The sequence below is a fragment of the Hyaena hyaena genome, unplaced genomic scaffold, assembly GCF_003009895.1.
Source record: "Hyaena hyaena isolate Hyena2069 unplaced genomic scaffold, ASM300989v1 scaffold_129, whole genome shotgun sequence".
NCBI lineage: Eukaryota > Metazoa > Chordata > Mammalia > Carnivora > Hyaenidae > Hyaena > Hyaena hyaena.
Window position 1 is genome coordinate 1,836,865 of NW_024080763.1, and position 17,154 is coordinate 1,854,018.

The 17,154-nt window shown below is 51.8% G+C and overlaps 1 protein-coding gene across 2 annotated transcripts in view; it reads right to left on the bottom strand.

Moving 5' to 3' along the window:
• LOC120235563 (phospholysine phosphohistidine inorganic pyrophosphate phosphatase) overlaps window positions 1–17,154 on the bottom strand; it is a 125,824-nt gene that overhangs the window by 85,716 nt on the left and 22,954 nt on the right. For both annotated transcript variants that reach the window (XM_039237963.1, XM_039237962.1), the window contains exons 3-5: window positions 16,891–17,044; window positions 9,421–9,484; window positions 8,791–8,883 (exon numbers count right to left, since the gene is read on the bottom strand). In XM_039237963.1, coding sequence (XP_039093894.1) covers window positions 8,791–8,883; window positions 9,421–9,484; window positions 16,891–17,044 — 311 coding nt within the window. The remainder of the gene's footprint in view (window positions 1–8,790; window positions 8,884–9,420; window positions 9,485–16,890; window positions 17,045–17,154) is intronic.

A 17,154-nucleotide genomic window follows, 5' to 3' on the forward strand; every position in this document is an offset into this window, starting at 1 on the left:
TCTGGAGAAGCTGCAGCTGTGCTTGGTCAGGATGGGCCGAGGTCCGATCCAGGCGGTGCCCCGAAGGAGTGCGTGAGGCTGGGCGAGCGCAGGGGTGCCGGGGACGCGGCGGGGCCGTGCAGCTGCCCGGAGCAGTGATGCCTGTCCGGGCCAGCTTGTGGGCTCCGCATACCAAACTGCGCCGGGGCCTCTGGGGAGTTCACAGATTTACTATCGGTGAAGGGCAATAATCACGCGAGGAGGAGTAATTATTGCCAAATCATTTAGGATTTAAAAAATCATTGGCAAGAAGATAGAGGTCAAGAGGTGCGCTGTCGGGGGAAATAAAAAAACCCTACCTGTCAGGCCCAGGATGCACTTCCTCTCCGGCTGCAATATGGTAAAGGAAGGAGGGAGACGACACGGCGAGGCCGGACCCCCACGGAACACGGAGATCCGAAGAGTCGGAGGAGGCACCGGGCCCCACAGGCGGGTGTGGCCTCCTGGGCTCTCGAGCAAATGCACTCAGCTTCCCTAAACCTTTGCCTGCCACCGTCCCCTCCCCACGTGCCAGGGGAAGAGCCCATGCTAACAGATGATGTTGGGAGCGCGGACTTCTGGAGCTCACCCAAGCCAGCCCACCTGTCGTACGCGTTCTGGTCACCCTGGGGTTCTGCCCAGGAGCACGGCTCCCTCTCCCCGGGGCGGCACAGCAGGGCTGGCGGCGAAGGAGCGGGGGGCTCAGTCGGGATCGCAGCCCTGATGGGTACACACCCCTCCAGGGAGACGCCCCGAGAGGACATCTAGCACTCAGTGCGCTCCGGGTCCTCAGCCTGCAGGCTGAGAGGCACCCAGATCCCCCCAGGGACCGGAGATGGCTCACTGCTAAGGAGTTCCCCCCCACAGTCTGACACGTTCACGGGCACAATACCGAAGCCCAGCACAACTCAAAGACCACTATTTTATAAAAAAGGTAACAAACAGGAGGTGGTGAGGATGCAGGGGATACAGCTGGTAAGGAAGGTAAACTTGATACCACTTTTCTGAAGCAGAAATAAGCAATGTTTGGGGCGCCTGCGTGGCTCAGTTGGTGAAGCTCAGGTCACGATCTCACGGTTTGTGAGTTCGAGCCCCGCATCGGGCTCTCTGCTGTCAGTGCAGAGCCAGCTCTGGATCCTCAATCTCTCTCTCTCTCTCTGCCCCTCCCCCACTTTCTCTCAAAAAATAAATAAAACACTAAAAAAAAAAAAAAGAAAGAAAAAAGCAATGTGCATCATGGCCCAACAACTACACTCTAGGTAGGATTTCTCCACAAATAATTAGATTGGTATAAAAGGACACACAAAAGGGTATTCACAGGGTTTGGTACAATGGGAAATTGGGAGTAATCTAACGTCCAGCAGTAGGGACAGGTCAAGAACATTATGGTAGCCCATATGAAGGAATACTACACAGCCACAAACATTATTTTGTGAAAGTGTTTAAAAAGGCACAAAGGAAATTGCTCCCAACACAATTTAATACTGTATTTAATATTGAAAAAAAAACAGGTTTTCAAATAGCACACACAAGATTATCCAAATTGTGTGTTGAAAATGTATATACAGATGGGGCGCCTGGGTGGCTCAGTCGGTTAAGCATCTGACTCTTGATTTCAGCTCAGGTCACGATCTCATGGTTGGGGAGATCGAGCCCCACGATGGGTTCCATGCTGACAGTGCAGAGCCTGTTTGGGATTCCCTGTCCCTCACTCTCTACCCCCTCTCCTTCTTGTGTGTTCTCTCTCTCTCTAGAAAAAAAAAAAAAAAGCTTTTTAAAAAATGAATGTTATAGAAACTAAAATACTGGACGGGTTAAGCAGGATTTGTGTTCTTCTGGTTAGTGGGATGATGAACAGGCTTTTCTAGTACTTTCTGAATGTTCCCTCTTTCCTTTAACACACATCAGTTACTTCACACGATGAAATTCTTGTGTTTCGAGAACAAAATCTATGTTAAAAAAAAAAAGGCTCTCGGGGCCCCTGGTTGGCTCAGTCGGTTGAGCATCCGATTTTGGCTCTGGTTGTGATCTTGCAGTTCGTGAGTTCGAGCCCTGACTGGGGCTCTGTGGGGACGGCTCAGGTAAGGCTTCGGATCATCTGTAACCCCCTCTTTCTGCTCCTCCCCCTCTCCCTCTCACACATGCTCTTGCTCTCTCTCTCTCAAAAATATTTTAAAGAAATAAATGAGGGGAGCCTGGGTGGCTCAGTTGGTTAAGTGTCCAACTTTGGCTCAGGTAATAATCTCAGTTTGTGTGTTCGAGCCCCGTGTCGGGCTCTGTGCTGACAGCTCAGAGCCTGGAGCCTGTTTAGGATTCTGTGTCTCCCCCTCTCTCTGACCCTCCCCTGCACACATTGTCTCTTTCTCTCTCAGAAATAAATAAAAACATTAAAAAAAAAAAAAAGAAATGAAGGTTTTACAGACACCTTGTCACTGAGATATATACGAAGGACAACCTCAGAGCCAGAATTTCCTGGAACTCCAGATAGTTTCAAGCCCAAGGCTGCGGTGTCAGGCCCGTCCCGGTCTGGAGATGGAGCTTCGGGTTCGAATCCGGACCCAGGAGCGGATGGGCCACTCCTCCTGGCCCGCGCTCTCCAGGTGCTCTGGGCTCACATGTCCCTGCAAGGTTTTCCTGAACCCAACACTGCGCACGTGGCTCGGGAGGGGCGGGCCTGAGCTGGTGGAGGGGACCGGGGATGGAATTTCCATGGAAATTCCTGAGGGCCACGAGGCCATGAGAGAAATGAGTGGCCTCACACGGACTTTCACTCCCCACCCGCAGGTCACCCCACCCACAGCCTGTTCCCGTAGCTGCGTGGCTAGAATGACAGGGCCTTGTCCGTGTTTTGTGCCCCGCCCTCTCAGGAGAAACTTACACACCTTGCCCACACATTTGACAGAGGGTCCTCAGGGCATTTACCCTCCACCTCCCCCAAGATCCTGTCTAACTTTATTTTCTATAGTTGGTATTCAGCCAATGATATTTAGTATTTTTGAAACTAGAAAGTGATATTGTTCTACTTCATGTGCTTTATCTTTCTTTTTTTCTTAATTTTTAAAAATGTTTATTCATTTTTGAGAGAGAGAGAGACAAAGTGTGAACGGGGGAGGGGCAGAGAGAGAGAGGGAGACACAGAATCCGAGGCAGGCTCCAGGCTCTGAGCTGTCAGCACAGAGCCCGACGTGGGGCCCGAACCCACGAACTGTGAGATCATGACCTGAGCCAAAGTCGGACGCTCAACCGACTGAGCCACCCAGGCGCCCCTCGTGTGCCTTTTCAAAGTTCCATCACCAAATGGAAAAACCCTGTGATGTGGCTGGTACCCTCCTTGAGACCTGGGGTACAGCAAAGGCCTGGGGGGGGATGGGGTCCTGGCCACACGCCTCATCAGCCCACTAACCCTGGGCTCGGCACTAGGGTTTCTGTGACTGTTCCCTAATGCTGGGTTCCCAGCCGGGGGCACAACTTTGCCCCTGGGGGACAATTGGCAACACCCGGAGATATCTGTAGTGTCACACCTGGGGGAAGGGGACGCCGAGCATCCAGTAACGCACGGGGTAGCTCCCCACCAGGAAGAATGATCTGGCCTAAAATGTCAAGAGTGCTGAAGTGGGGAAGTCCTGCCCTGACCTCAACATGGAGATGCGGGTGCCTGTGAGAAGGGCTGGAGCAAGGACTCCACGAGATAAACAGGTACGTGACAGTCCACATATTCCTTCCTCTCCAAGCCTTGGGCTCCCCATCTGTGAGATGGGCACCCCCAGCTTCTTGGCTCCTGTGCCCCAACTCTAAGCTCTCTGATTTCAACAGTCCCGATGTCCATGAAACCTGCATAATTTGCAAAGGACGGAATTTCTGCGTTTACAGAATACTGCCCAAACCTTCACGTCATTCGGGCTTTAGGATGAAGCTATAAAACCAGCCACGGACTCCGAAGCCTTAAGCCATGAGAAATTAAGTATTTCTAGAAGTAACCTTTAAGGTATGTTATTTTTTGCCTTATTACTGAATCCTGGAAAGAGCCTGGTTACCTCTCAGAGGTTTGAATTCCCAATCTATTAGAGTAATACCAGCAATCTGTTATTTCGAGGCTATTGAGGAAAGGTTAGAATGGAAATTGGATTTGGGCGGTTATGTCCATTCTAAGCGCGGGCTGAGGACTCGGCAGTGGAAGCGGGCCCCGGCCTGGAAGGAGCAGTTATCAAGGGAAATGACTGCTGATAACTTTATTGATTAAAGCGGCTTGAGAAATTTAAGGTTGGCCACAGCCGGGCACTTGCACGGCAAGATCACCCCTCACCAGCATTTTTCATTAAAAATAAAGAGGCAGGATCAGAGAATTATTACCTTGTGCATAAGACACAGTTCATTTGAAATGGCCTTATTTTGAAATACTGCCTTAAAGGGTCTCCCCATCCTGAGGCTGGAGTAACATTAATGAACATTTAAGAAAAACGGTGGGGTGAGGGTGTTAACGGCACACACGGCAGTTGCCACTCAGCTGTCTGTCAAGGGGAGGGACAGCAATGACATTTGAGGGCGGAAGGGACAATGATAATATGAGAGGTAATTCAGCTTTGCCACATGGGCTCGGAGCCACCAGAGAAAACAATTCCTGCGCTACCCAGGGCCTCCGATGCTCGCGATTGTCTGGACAGCTGAAGGGACCTTGACCTCACTGCACACACAGATTCACCAGCACCTAAACACCAAGGCCCACGGCCCCAGCACCCACCACATAAGACGCCCAGATTAACCTGATGCTCATAGGAGCCTCCGCCGCTCTCTGGGGCTTGGGGAGGGTTCTTCCCGCCTCAGAAGGGAAAAGGTACCAGCTGGGAAAATAACTGAAAAATGCCAAAAAGCAACAAGGGGACGGGGGACTCATCCCAGGTCCAACTATCCAAATACATCCAATGATAATGTCGTGGCGTTCAGTGCCTCTGGCCTCACTTTCTAGACACGCGGGCAGCTTTTGTTTTGTTGTCTGTTTGGAGGAAGTTCTGAGGCAACCGTGGTCACACCGCTTGTATAATCCTAAATACTGGCTTTTAATCCATGCTACAGTAGCCTTTCTTCTGCCTGTAACAGATCGTCTTCAGAATTTAGTCTCTCTTAAATCTATCCAGTGAGTAGGATATAAATATATACATAGTTGTTTATATTTAAGAAATGGAAAGGTGGGGCACCTGGGGGGCTCAGTCGGTGAAGGGTTCAACTTCGGCTCAGGTCATGATCTCACGGTTCATGGGTTCAAGCCCCACGTCGGGCTCTATGCTGACAGCCAGCTCAGAGCCTGGAGACTGTTTCAAATTCTGTGTCCCTCTCCCTCTGACCCTCCCCTGCTCACGCTGTGTCTCTTGCTCTCTCAGAGATAAAAAAATAATTAAAATAATAAAATCAACCAACCAATTAATTAATTAAAAAGAATTATCAATGGATGCCAACATCAAGAGGGGAAAAGAATAACGGGAAAGGATGCTTATACAGTCAACATGTTTTCCCACAGGATGCTTCTTAGTTAATGGGACACGGAGCGACTTCACATTGGAGAACCCTGCCACACAGCACCTCTGACGCTGGTCAAAGTGAAGCTCGGCAATAACGGGGCAAAATGCCATCATGTGCCTCTGCCCGCGGGCTGCACCGATCGGTCAAAGTGAAGCTCGGCAATAACGGGGCAAAATGCCATCATGTGCCTCTGCCCGCGGGCTGCACCGATCGGGCACAGCCCTGTTTCTGTGAGATTCCTACCCGAAGTGCATAACCAAAAATTAAATTAAAGTATAAGGAAACATCAGGAAAAAGCCAAGTTGAGGGACATTCTATGAAAATAACCAGTCAGCAATCTTCAAAAATGCCTCTGTCCTTAGAGACCAGGAAGGCCCAGAAGGAAGGACACGGGGGAAGGGACTTCTAACCGGGACAGGTCCCACACAGACACTGGTAGGCTGCCCAATGACGGCGCCTGAGTGTGTAACTGTCCCGTGACTGTTACGTAAGATGTGGGCGTTCGGGGAAGCTGGCTTCAGGCAGATGGAAATTCTCTGCGCGAATTATGCAACTTTTCTAAGCGTGAAATTACCTCAAAATGAACAGTTACACCTAAGTTTTTAAAGTGACTATTAGTTGATAATTAGTGAGGCTCGGTGATGGGAACCTTTTGCTACTCTCTCTACCTGCACAGATCCTTGAAATGTTCCATGATAAAACTTGGTTTCCGCTCAGGTCATGATCTCACAGTTGTGCGGGTTCAAGCCCCATGTCAGGCTCCGCACTGAGATTCTCTCTCTCTGTCTGCCCCTCCCCTGCTCGTACTCTCTCAAAATAAATAAACTTAAAAAAAAAAAAAAGAAAAAATGTTAAAAAGAAGGGTTTCAGAGACAAAACAACCACATGCGAAGTATGGATCCTGTTTGGATTGGATTCAAACGTATCAACGTAAGAGAACATTTCTGAGACAGGCAGGAAGACTTAAATATGGATTACTGCAAAATACTAAGGAATCGGTGTTCATTTTTTTCCATTGTGATAAACACATAAAACGTACCAAGGTAACTGCTTGCAGTATACAGCTCAGTGGCATGAAGCATAGTCACAGCATCACACGACCGTCACCCCATCCAATTCCAGACATCTGTGTCACCCCAACAGGAGACGGTCCCCATCCGCGGCCCCTCTCCCCGCCTTCCCCGGCAATGACATTTTATGTCTCTACAGATTTACCTATTCGGGATATTTCACACAAACGCCACATAACATGTAAAATGTGGCCTTTTGTGACTAGCTTCCTTCACATACCGTGGTTTCCCGGTCCATCCACATTGTGGCATTTATCAGTATTTCATTCTTTTTATGGCTGGAATATTCCATTGTGTGAATAGACTGCATTCTGTTTATCTGTTCATGTGTTGATGAACATTTGCCTTGTTTCCGCCTTTCGGAGAGGCTGAATAGCACTGCTGTGAATATTCATGTAGAACTTTTTATGTGGACACCTGTTTCCAATCCTTTGGGATGCATACGTAGGAGTGAAATTGCTGGGTCGTAGGGTGCTTCTGTTTACCTTATCCAGAAGCTGTGTTCCAGAAGGGGCTGCCCCATCTCACATTCTGGCCGCATTTCCACACAAGGGTTCCGGTTTCTCCACATCCTCGCCAACGCTGGCCGCCGTCCCTCGTGTTTTGTTTTTAAAATGACTGCGGACGGCCGTCCAAGTGGGTGTGAGGTGGGATCTCACTGTAGTTTCGATCTGCGTTTCCCTGATTGATAGCACTGAGCATCTTTTTGTATATTTATTGGCTCTCGGGTGTTTGAACGTGCTGTAGTTATGTGAAAAATCAGCATCTTTTTTTTTGGAAAGGCAGTACTAAAATATGAAAGGATACAATGACAACAAATCTGGGCTTCAAAATATAACAGCAAAGCCAAACAAAACAAAACAAAGAAACCAAGCTGGAAAAAAAGGGGAAAAGATGCAAGAAGAGCACGCGGCAAAAATCTTTTGTTACATCTGAGTGACGGATGTACAGGGACCATCGCTGTATCAGTCTCTCAGAGGTTTTTGTGTATGTCTGAAATCTGCCCCAATAAAACAAGACATTCTGCTCTCTGAAACAAAGTCGTGAAAACCCAGGGTCACTCACTCCTCCTCTGTGGTCTTTGTTCATTCAAAACACAAGCCTCTCCTCCCTCACCAACCTCACAAGGCGTTTTCTGGGGTCTTCCGGGGAACCTCAGACACCCTGTGACATCTGGCATTTGCAGATGTCGGGGACACTGGTGGGAGGAGGTTCCAGACCTCTGCGACTCTGGGCCATCCTTCCCTACACGTCATGAGAGGCCTGTGCTCCAGGCCGGAACACATGTGGGGAATTCGGGTCCCCCGATAAGGAGCATCACAGTGATGCTGGGGCAGAGCCTCACCGCAGATGCAGATGCTGTGCCCAATGCCATGTCCACAATAGACACACGCCCGCTGTCTTTTCAGCAATGCTCTCGGAAAACCACGTGCAGTTGGGGACCAGCTCCACACTACCTGGGAAGCGGGAGCACTGAGGGCATCAAAGTCATCCAAGAAAATCATGCTTTTTTTCTTCTTAAGATGCATGTTTGGAAGGCCACCTGTCTCAAAAACAGTCATAATGTAAAGGTAGCAAGATGCACGGTTTACTTCTTATTGTTTTAATCTTGCTATACGTTGTCCTTTCAACGAACTATTTTTTTAAGTTTGTTTAATTTTGAGAGAGAGCACGTGCATGTGCAGGCGCGGGGGGCGGGGGCGACGCAGAAAGGGAGGAGGGGGAGAAAGAATCCCACACCGACAGCGCAGAGCCCTATTTGGGGCTCTTCGTGAGATCATGACCGGAGCCGAAATTGAGAGTCGGATGCTTAACCGACTGAGCCACCCAGGCGCCCCTCAACGAACTATTCTTAATACACTGACACGTTAATATATTATCAATTCTTATCCCTCCAGGGAAGATGCAAAAGTCACTCGGAAACAGACACAAGCATTTCTTTCCTACTCTTAACACTGCAACAAATTTAACAGGTTGACGGCATTCAGCGGGCCTCCTCTGCGGTCTCTCCCTGGTAAAATCAGCTCTCTCGTGGGTGGAAGGGTCCACACCCAGCTGTCCGGCCAAACTCCACAGGCTGCCCAATCCCTCAAACCCACCCCAGACCGCAGGGCTGCCACCCTCCAAGTGCCCGGGGCCTCCCCTAAGGGACCCACTTGCATACACACCCCGTGAGCGGCCCTCCTACCTCATGAGCCTCCACCCCCATCTCCCACAGGGCAGACTGGAAAAACTCGGGCGCAGGCTTGCCCACCACTTGGGCTTCGATTCCGCAGGCGTACTGGGAAGACAGAAATGGACACACGGCAGGGATTGAGGCTGGAGCAACAGATGGATACGGAGCCAAAGGCCTCCCTCCGAGGAATCAAGGCAAGAATGGCCCAAATGTGCACCCGTGGGCCGGGGTCTCCAGGAGGCAGGACCTGGGGACCGAGAGACGCATCTCATGGGCAAGAGCATCGTGACCCCACATCAGGATACACAGCAGAATGCTGCGGGGGTGCACCCCCACCAGGCCCCATCACCTGCTTGAAACTCTGAGCAGGGCAAGAGGCGGGCCCGTCAGGCCCACAGCTGCCAGGCTGGAGGGTGGGGAAGGAGCGTGAAGGATAGGACAGCAGACTGACGACTGACGGCCAGGCCAGCTGGGGGGCCAAGCTCCGGGGCAGAGGGGGCGCTCAGCTTGACGCCCCGCAGAGGAGGGCCTACTTTGGAAACCTAAGAGGCAGTTCAGACACAGAGGACACCCCCCTTCTCCAGAAAGACCAGAAACAGCCCAGAGATCTGAGGGAGGCTCGGACAGACTCAGGGCAGGTACCTCAAGCGCCTTCATGTAGGCACCAACGTCCAGCATCAGGCCAGAGGTCTGCTTGTAGTAACGTCTGCAAAAGAGCAGGGGGGGGGACAGGGTGAGCCAGGCCTGGGAACTGTTCCGAGAGAGAGAGAGAGAGAGAGAGAGAGAGAAAGAGAGAGAGAGAGAGAGAGACTGCCCTGTCCTGGTTCTGCCAGCCCGGGAGAGCAGAGCCACGGCTGAGGGTCCGTCCAGATGCCACACCAGGCGTGACCGAGGGAAATCGGCACAGCAGGGCCCAGGAGCTGGTCCCCGTGCCCGGCAGGAGGGCCAGCCGCTCTCAGTCCCAACGGCCCGTGCTGCCCACCTTCTGGGGACCCCGGGGGCAGATGGGTCCAGCCGCTAACACAGAGAAACACAAGTGACCCGTGCTCCGGGATAGGACAGCAGGTCCACAGGGCACGTGGCGAACCCCTAACTGCTAATCATTAACCCCCAATTGTTGCCTGAAGAAGAAAACTCCGTTAGTTCCACGGCACGTGCGCAGCTCCTCTTAGCCAGAGGTCGAGGTGCTCGGTTTCGGGACACCAGATGCTCTTACGAGAGGACAGCCATCTCCTCCCCATTTTGCCGGAGACCCACACGGCTCCCTCTCGGGAGCACCCCTTTCTGCAGATGATTTCGTGACTCTCGGGAGCGCTGAGCTGGCCCTGGCCTCCGCCGTCCGGCCCACCCCACGCTGTACGCAGGCCCCTCGGGACACATGGTGGCCCAAGCCCCTTCTCTCTGAGGAAAGCCATTGGACTATAAAGAGGGGCAAAGATAGTTTAATCTGTGCGCCTCTACACACAGGGTTCCTGGGAGCCCAGGACTGTTAAAGTGTGAGGCCCATGCCATCGGGGCCCGCCTCTCTTGCCCGCGCCCTTCGGATCTGGGAAACGTCAAACAACGCAGATGCGGAGACCCAAAGAGAAGTTCTAACGCGACGCCTCGCTTGCAGAAACTGACCAAGAGGAATCAGAGACTATTTCCACCCCATGTACCCGGCCTGAGCTACAGGCAGTAAGACGCGGGATGAACACCAGTCTTCCCGACGTGTGGGGGTAACAATCTGCTCTGTGCCTGTTGGTTAGAGCCGAGCTTCCGGGGTCCTGCCTCAGGTCTGTGTCCTTTGCTCCAGCCTGGCAGCGCCCGGAGCCCTGCCTGTCGGGCTCTGCCCCCCAGAGGCCTCGAGGGCTGCTGGAGCCTGACCGGCGGCGGCCCGCACTCGGCGTTCTCTGCTGCCCACGTCCTGCGGGCAGCTTCCGGCGAGGCACACGCTGTGCTGCACGGCGTTAGCCAAACCCTTGGCCTTGGCCGGGGCTGGTCCCCTGGCACTCACTCCTGTCACGTGGACCTGGAGCCTGGAGCCCGTGTGACGCAGCTGGGGTGGGGGTGGGGCTCCTGTCATGACAGGTCTCCGAGTGAGCCCCAGGTTTTTGTCAGGGGTCTGAGGCTCTGCGCTCTAGGGGCAACCCCGCAAAGACCAGTTGGGACACTGCTGATCTTCCGGAAGATGCCTGGGAGGCAGAGAGAACTACCTCCTGCTTACAGAGCTGGGGGGGCCTAAAAATGCTTCCCCTTTCATTTATTTTTAAGTTTATTTCTTTTTGAGAGAGAGAGAGACAGAGCACACGAGCAGGGGAGGGGCAGAGAGAGGAGGAGGGAGACAATCCCAGCAGGTTCTGCACTGTCAGCACAGAGCCCCATGCAGGGTTTGAACCCACAACTTGTGAGATCATGAGCCGAGGTCAAGGGCCAGATACTTAAGGACTGAGCCACCCAAAAAGTGCTCCCCCTTTTATTTTTTTTATTTTAAAGTATTTTTTTTTTAATTTTTAATGTTCATTTATTTTTGAGAGACAGAGAGAACAAAGTACGAGCAGGGGAGGAACTGAGAGAGGAGGGGACACACAATCTGAAGCAGGCTCCAGGCTCCGAGCTGTCAGCACAGAGCCCGACGCAGGGCTCGAACTCACAGACCGCAAGATCATGACCTGAGCTGAAGTCAGCACTGAACCAACTGAGCCACCCGGGCGCCCCATGCTCCCCCTTTTAAAGGGTGACCCCAAAACACAGGGTGAGAAGTCCCTAGCTGCAGGTGCCTTAAGTCCAGAATCGAGATGTGTATTCCGCACTGACAGGGCCTCACAAGCAGAAGTGTTTCCTTCTCTTTTCCCACTTCTACAATGAATTCCTCTCCCTCGCTAGGCCCCGAGGTTTAAGGAAGGGCGAAGTAAAGGCAAGTTCGGCCTGGAGGAAGGGAGGCGCTGGGTGCTGGGTGCTGCACTGATGGCACTGCAGCGGGTGTCGTGGATTCAGCTCCCGGACATCCAGGACATGGCAACAATCCAGGCCCAGGCTGTCCCCCGGGGACTCCCGATCTGGTGGGGAAGCAGACCCGTCCCCAGGCAAATACAAAAGGGCCGGACACGCGCAACGACAAGGGAGGCCCCTCGCTCTCTCTGTGCACTCTGCTCAAGGAGGGCTGGCCGTGCTGGGGACAGGGAGACAGAGAGAGTCCCAGGGAGGTACTAGAGCTGAGGCCTGAAGAAAGGGAGGGGAACGGCCCTGTGCAGCCCTGGGGACCTTCTCAGAACCAGCCAGCAGCACCCTGCTCAGGACCCCGTGGGTTGGACGCTGCTCTAGGCACAGGCCCCAGTCAGGTGCTCGCGGAGCCCGCCTCGTCCCCTGTGTGATGACCCGCTGGGCAGTGGGGGAGGAGGGGGACCAGGGAGGGCCTCCCTGAGGAAGGGACACATTCGAGTGGGCCGGGGACACAGGACAGAGGTGAGGAGAGAACGTGGGCAGCACTAGAGGGGGACGAGAAGCCAAAGGGCAAACAAAAAATGATGCCGCTCTGTTGCAAAGGGCACGCTCTGCCTGGAGCTGGGCTTCCGAGGGCTCCTGGCCAGTGTCCAGGGCTGCAGGGGGTGGGGGGGGGAGCTGGGTGCACCTGCCCCTGGGACATCTCCCGAGGACACATCTAACGTGTACAACTTCTGCCCGCCCCACGCTCCCCAACATCTCCCCAGTGTCTTTCTTCTCAAGGGACAGAACCCTGGACTTTCTTAAGGTTAAATCTAGTCCTGATGGCAGGAAATCCCGAGCAAGCAGCTTAAGACACACAATCAAGGGGCACCTGGTGGCTTAGTCGGTTAAGCGTCCGACTTTCGCTTAGGTCATGATCTCGCGGTTCGTGGGTTCGAGCCCCGCGTCGGGCTCTGTGCTGACTGCCAGCTCAGAGCCTGGAGCCTGTTTCAGAGTCTGTGACTCCCTCTCTCTCTGACCCTCCCCTGCTCACGCAGTCTCTCTCTCTCTCTCTCTCCTAGAAATAAATAAAACATTAAAAAAAATTAAAAAAAAAAAAAAGACACCCAATCAAAACCTCGCCTCCATCGGGGCACCCAGGGGTGGGGGACTCTGTATGAAAACCTCACCTCCGTTGGGGCGCCTGGGCAGGAGGGCTCTGTTGAGTGTCCAACTCTTGACTTTGACTCAAGTCATGATCCCAGGGTTGTGGGACTGAGCCCCACCTTGGGCTCCTCACCGAGTGTGGGATTCTCTCTCTCTCTCTCTCCCTCCCTCTGCCCCTCTCCCCTACTTGCTTTCTTTCTAAAAGAAAAAAAGAAAAAAACAAACTTGCCTTTGTTTACACTGATTTTTAGAGCCTAAAGTAAAAGCCGACTTAAACCAAAATTACAAACCTTAACGTTTCTTTTTTTTTTTTTTTTTAAATTTATTTTGAGAGAGAGAGCATGTAAGCATGGGACAGGCAGAGAGAGAGGGAGAGAGAGAATCCCTAGCAGGCTCTGCACTGTCAGCAAGGAAGCCAGTGAGGGCTTGAACTCACAAACTGTGAGATCATGACCTGAGCTGAAGTCAAGAGTTGGACACGCAACTGACTGAGCCACCCAGGCGCCCCCTTAAGACTTTTTTTTAACTGAATCTGAGTTTATTTTTATAGTGTCCAGAAATTTTCTCTATTTCTCATTCATTCGAGAAAACAAAGAGCCACCCTGAAGCCATCTGTTAGCTGAAAACATTTTTAGAGACACAGTAAAGAGAAGTACATGTTAATTTTTTTTTAAATATAAAGGCCCAGATTATTCCAGAAACATAAGAGATTTCATATAGTATCTTTCGTTACTGCCATAAGGAGAGCAACAGCAAGCCTGGCTGGAGCACTCAGTTCCAGAATGCTCTGGAACATTCGGTTCCAGCCACAAAGCAGAAACTGGGGATGCTGGGAAAGACAGGAAAAAGCTGGGGAGAAGCAGTCAGATAGATTTTATGCTTTATTCTTCTGCCCTTCCGATTATTCAGCACAGCCTCCTTTCAAAATGACCACTTGACCTTTCCCACAAGAGCCATTAACCTTCCATAGTCTGTCGCGTAAACAGCTTAATTTTCTGACGGCAGCATGACAGAAGAAATTACAAAGGCAATTCCCACTCCCGGTCCAAACAGATGCCAAATGTAAATCACTCCATTTCCAGGAGGAGGACATTCTGCCCCAGTGCGTCCGCTGTCCTGCCTCCTCGGGGACACCGCTCGGCCCTGCTCTGGTGGAGGGCAGCCCCTCGCCATCCACGACCCTCACTTGGACAGGACACCTGTTCTTCACAGGTCCTTGGGCTGCCCCGGAAGCTGCCGACCGAAGTCCGAAAGCTGTCAGTTCCCTTCTCTTGTTTTTTGAGCATCCAACCCAGAGCCCAAGTCCAAACACCGCCAAGTCAGAGGCACCCTCATCCCCTCATCGCTTATTTGTAAAACAAACCCTCGCCTACTCTTATATGACAAAGAGCTTGAATGACAAAGCTAAAAAGTGGCTGATTCCATTTTGTTTTCCCGTTCAACGACTTACCTACTTTGCTACCTAAAATCTGGAATAAAATCCTTCAAAAATTAGAGACAATTGTAAAGAAAGAAGTTTTAATACAAATGAGTTGTAACAGAGCTGCTCAATTATGCTGTTCTCTAGGGAGGGGGCGGTGATTTTAGGGATGCCGGAAGGACCAAGCCCGGAGCCTAAGTGAATAAAGCAAGCCAATTTCTACGGTTTGCGGTACCCTACGCCGCCGTGGAAGCTTGTGAAGAAAGGGACCAGGACAGTGAATTTTAGGTTGTCAACCTGACCAGGCCAAGGTTCCAGGTATTTGGTCAAACATTATTCCGGGTGTTTCCATAAAGGTCTTTTTGAGGTGAGATTAATACTTAAATTAGCAGACTGTGAGTGAACAGATTGCTCTCCATTGTGTGGTGGGCCTCACCCAATCAGTTGAAGGCCTGACCAGCCAGGTCTGACCTCCCTGAACAAGAAGGACCCTGCTGGCAAGCAGCCTTTGGGCTGAGGCCACAACTCCTCACTGGGTCTGCAGGCTGCCAGTCTGCTCTGCAGAATTTGGACTCACCTAGCCTCAATAACCAATTTCTCTTCATACGTATACATACATATACATGTGTATGTGTGTGTGTGTGTGTGTGTGTGTGTGTGTGTGTGTGGTTGTGTGTATCCACATCCACTTTGTTCCATTTCTGTGAAGCATCCTAATGCAGGACACATTTTACTTGAATGATACACACACTTGAATACTTTTAGTTCCTAAAAGAAATCCGTCCTCTCTTTTCTTTCCTGAAATCTTGTTTGCCTTATTAACAGAGACACAGCCACGAAGAAACACTTCTCTATGATGAGAAAAACAACGAGCAGTGGCAACCGCCTCTGAGCTTGGTGAAGGGGACGCCAGGGAGGGGTGGGGTCTGCAGTCAACTGGAGTTGATGGAGGCAGTGAGCTCTGGGTGCTCAGCAACACGGGGCCCTCCCTGTGCTATCAGATCTTCTGATTTTTTTTTTAATTTTGTAAAGTTTATTTATGAATTTTGAAAGAGCACGAGCAGGAAAGGGCCAGAGAGAGAGGGAGAGAGACAGAATCCCAAAGCAGGCTCCGTGCTGTCAGCGCAGACAGACCCCCACGCGGGGCTCAAGCTCACAAAACTGTGAGATCAAGATCATGACCTGAGCCGAGATCAAAACTCTCCCCATTTGTAAACACAGGTCCCCCCAGAATTTAAGATCTTGTGTGGGCCAAACGTTTGCTCTCAAATATGGCCTGGAGGTGACAAACACAGGGTCCGGGTAGCACCCCCAGCATTTATCTGCTGGGGATCCGGGCGTGCTTCACTTCACCTCCTTATGCCTCAGTGGGCCCACCTGTGGAATGACGATGCCGAGGCCTATGGCTCTCAGGGTCATGGTTGGAATTAAACAAAACGGAGCACACAAAGTACTTAGCAATGGCTGGTGGCCAGACAAAAGGTCCCTCCCGTGACTACTGAATAGTCTGTCCTGTCCGGCAGGCAGACACTGGGAGTTCCCAATGAGCAGAAGCATCTAAGCTGGGAAAGTCTTCCCCAGAGGCGCCCCGAATTCCTGCAGTGTGTCAAACGCTGGGGCGGAGCTCTGTAGGGCCCCTGCACCTTTAAGAGCCCCTGATTCCAAAACCCTGGCACAGCTTCCAGTGATGACAGAGTAAGTCTGCACAGCTTTCTAGAAAGCAACTTGGAGCCTCAACATACACATATCATCCTAAATGCACAAAGATGTTGATTAGAGCGTTACCTTTGGTGGAAAATCAGAAGTAACTTAATGTCCATCAGAAGGAATTGGCTTAAAGTAACTATAGGATAGGAGCACCTGGGTGGCTCAGTTAGTTGGGTGCCCTACTTCAGCTCAGGTCATGATCTCACAGTTCATGGGTTCGAGCCCTGCGTTGGGCTCTGTGCTGACAGCTCAGAGCCTGGAGCTGCTTCGGATTCGGTGTCCCCCTCTCTCTCTGACCCTCCCCTGTTCATGCTGTCTCTCTCTCTCTCTCTCTCAGAAATAAATTAAAAACATTTTTTAAAAAGGTTTTAATAAATAAATAAAAAGGAAAGAAGGAAAGAAACAGTGAGGACTGTGCTAAAGGCTCCGACAAAAATGTCGGTAACAAGGTCACAACTTTACAGAGACGGAGCTCCGGCCCAGAGCTTCCCTACGCACCCTCAAGCCTTTCTCCACCGCTCACCTGTCCGCTTGAGCCAATCGCCCCATGCCTTGGGCTGTGTCCCGTGCAAACGCACCTTACCTCGGGACAGTCGGCACTGGCGCCCTGAGACTCCCGTGGACCCTCCATCTGCCGTGACCCTCCCCTGCCCCAGCCTCTCCCAGCCCAGGGCCCGCACGGAAGCCTGACCAAGCTGCTCCTGAAGTCAGAGGATTCTACTTTCTTCATAAATCATTACAAGAAAGGAAGGAAGAATAAAAGCTAAAACAGCAAAGGCAGGGAGGGCAAAGGAAGGCGGCCTATGCCCAGCCCACACCCACTTTTCTGCTCCATTTACAGACTCTGCAAGGCAGAGAGACCCAGAGCGCGTCAGCAGAAGCAGCTGGACACCCTCTTCCTGAGGCCGACTTACCCTTTTCCCAGAGATATGAGCACGGGGTTTTCCAGCTCCATGAGCACCTGGAAGGCTTTATTCACGTTGCGGTAGGAAAAGCTTTCTCCTGCATCTGCAATTACCACACAGTTCGGGTTGGACGTGTCAATGTGGTCAAATTCTGAGCGGATTCCTGAAAAGAGAAAAAACGATAAAGGCCCGGGGTGGACACGGCCTAACTCCTTCTCCCACCAGGGACCCCCTCTGCCTGCCACGTGGGCCCGGGCCCTCTCTCAGATGCTC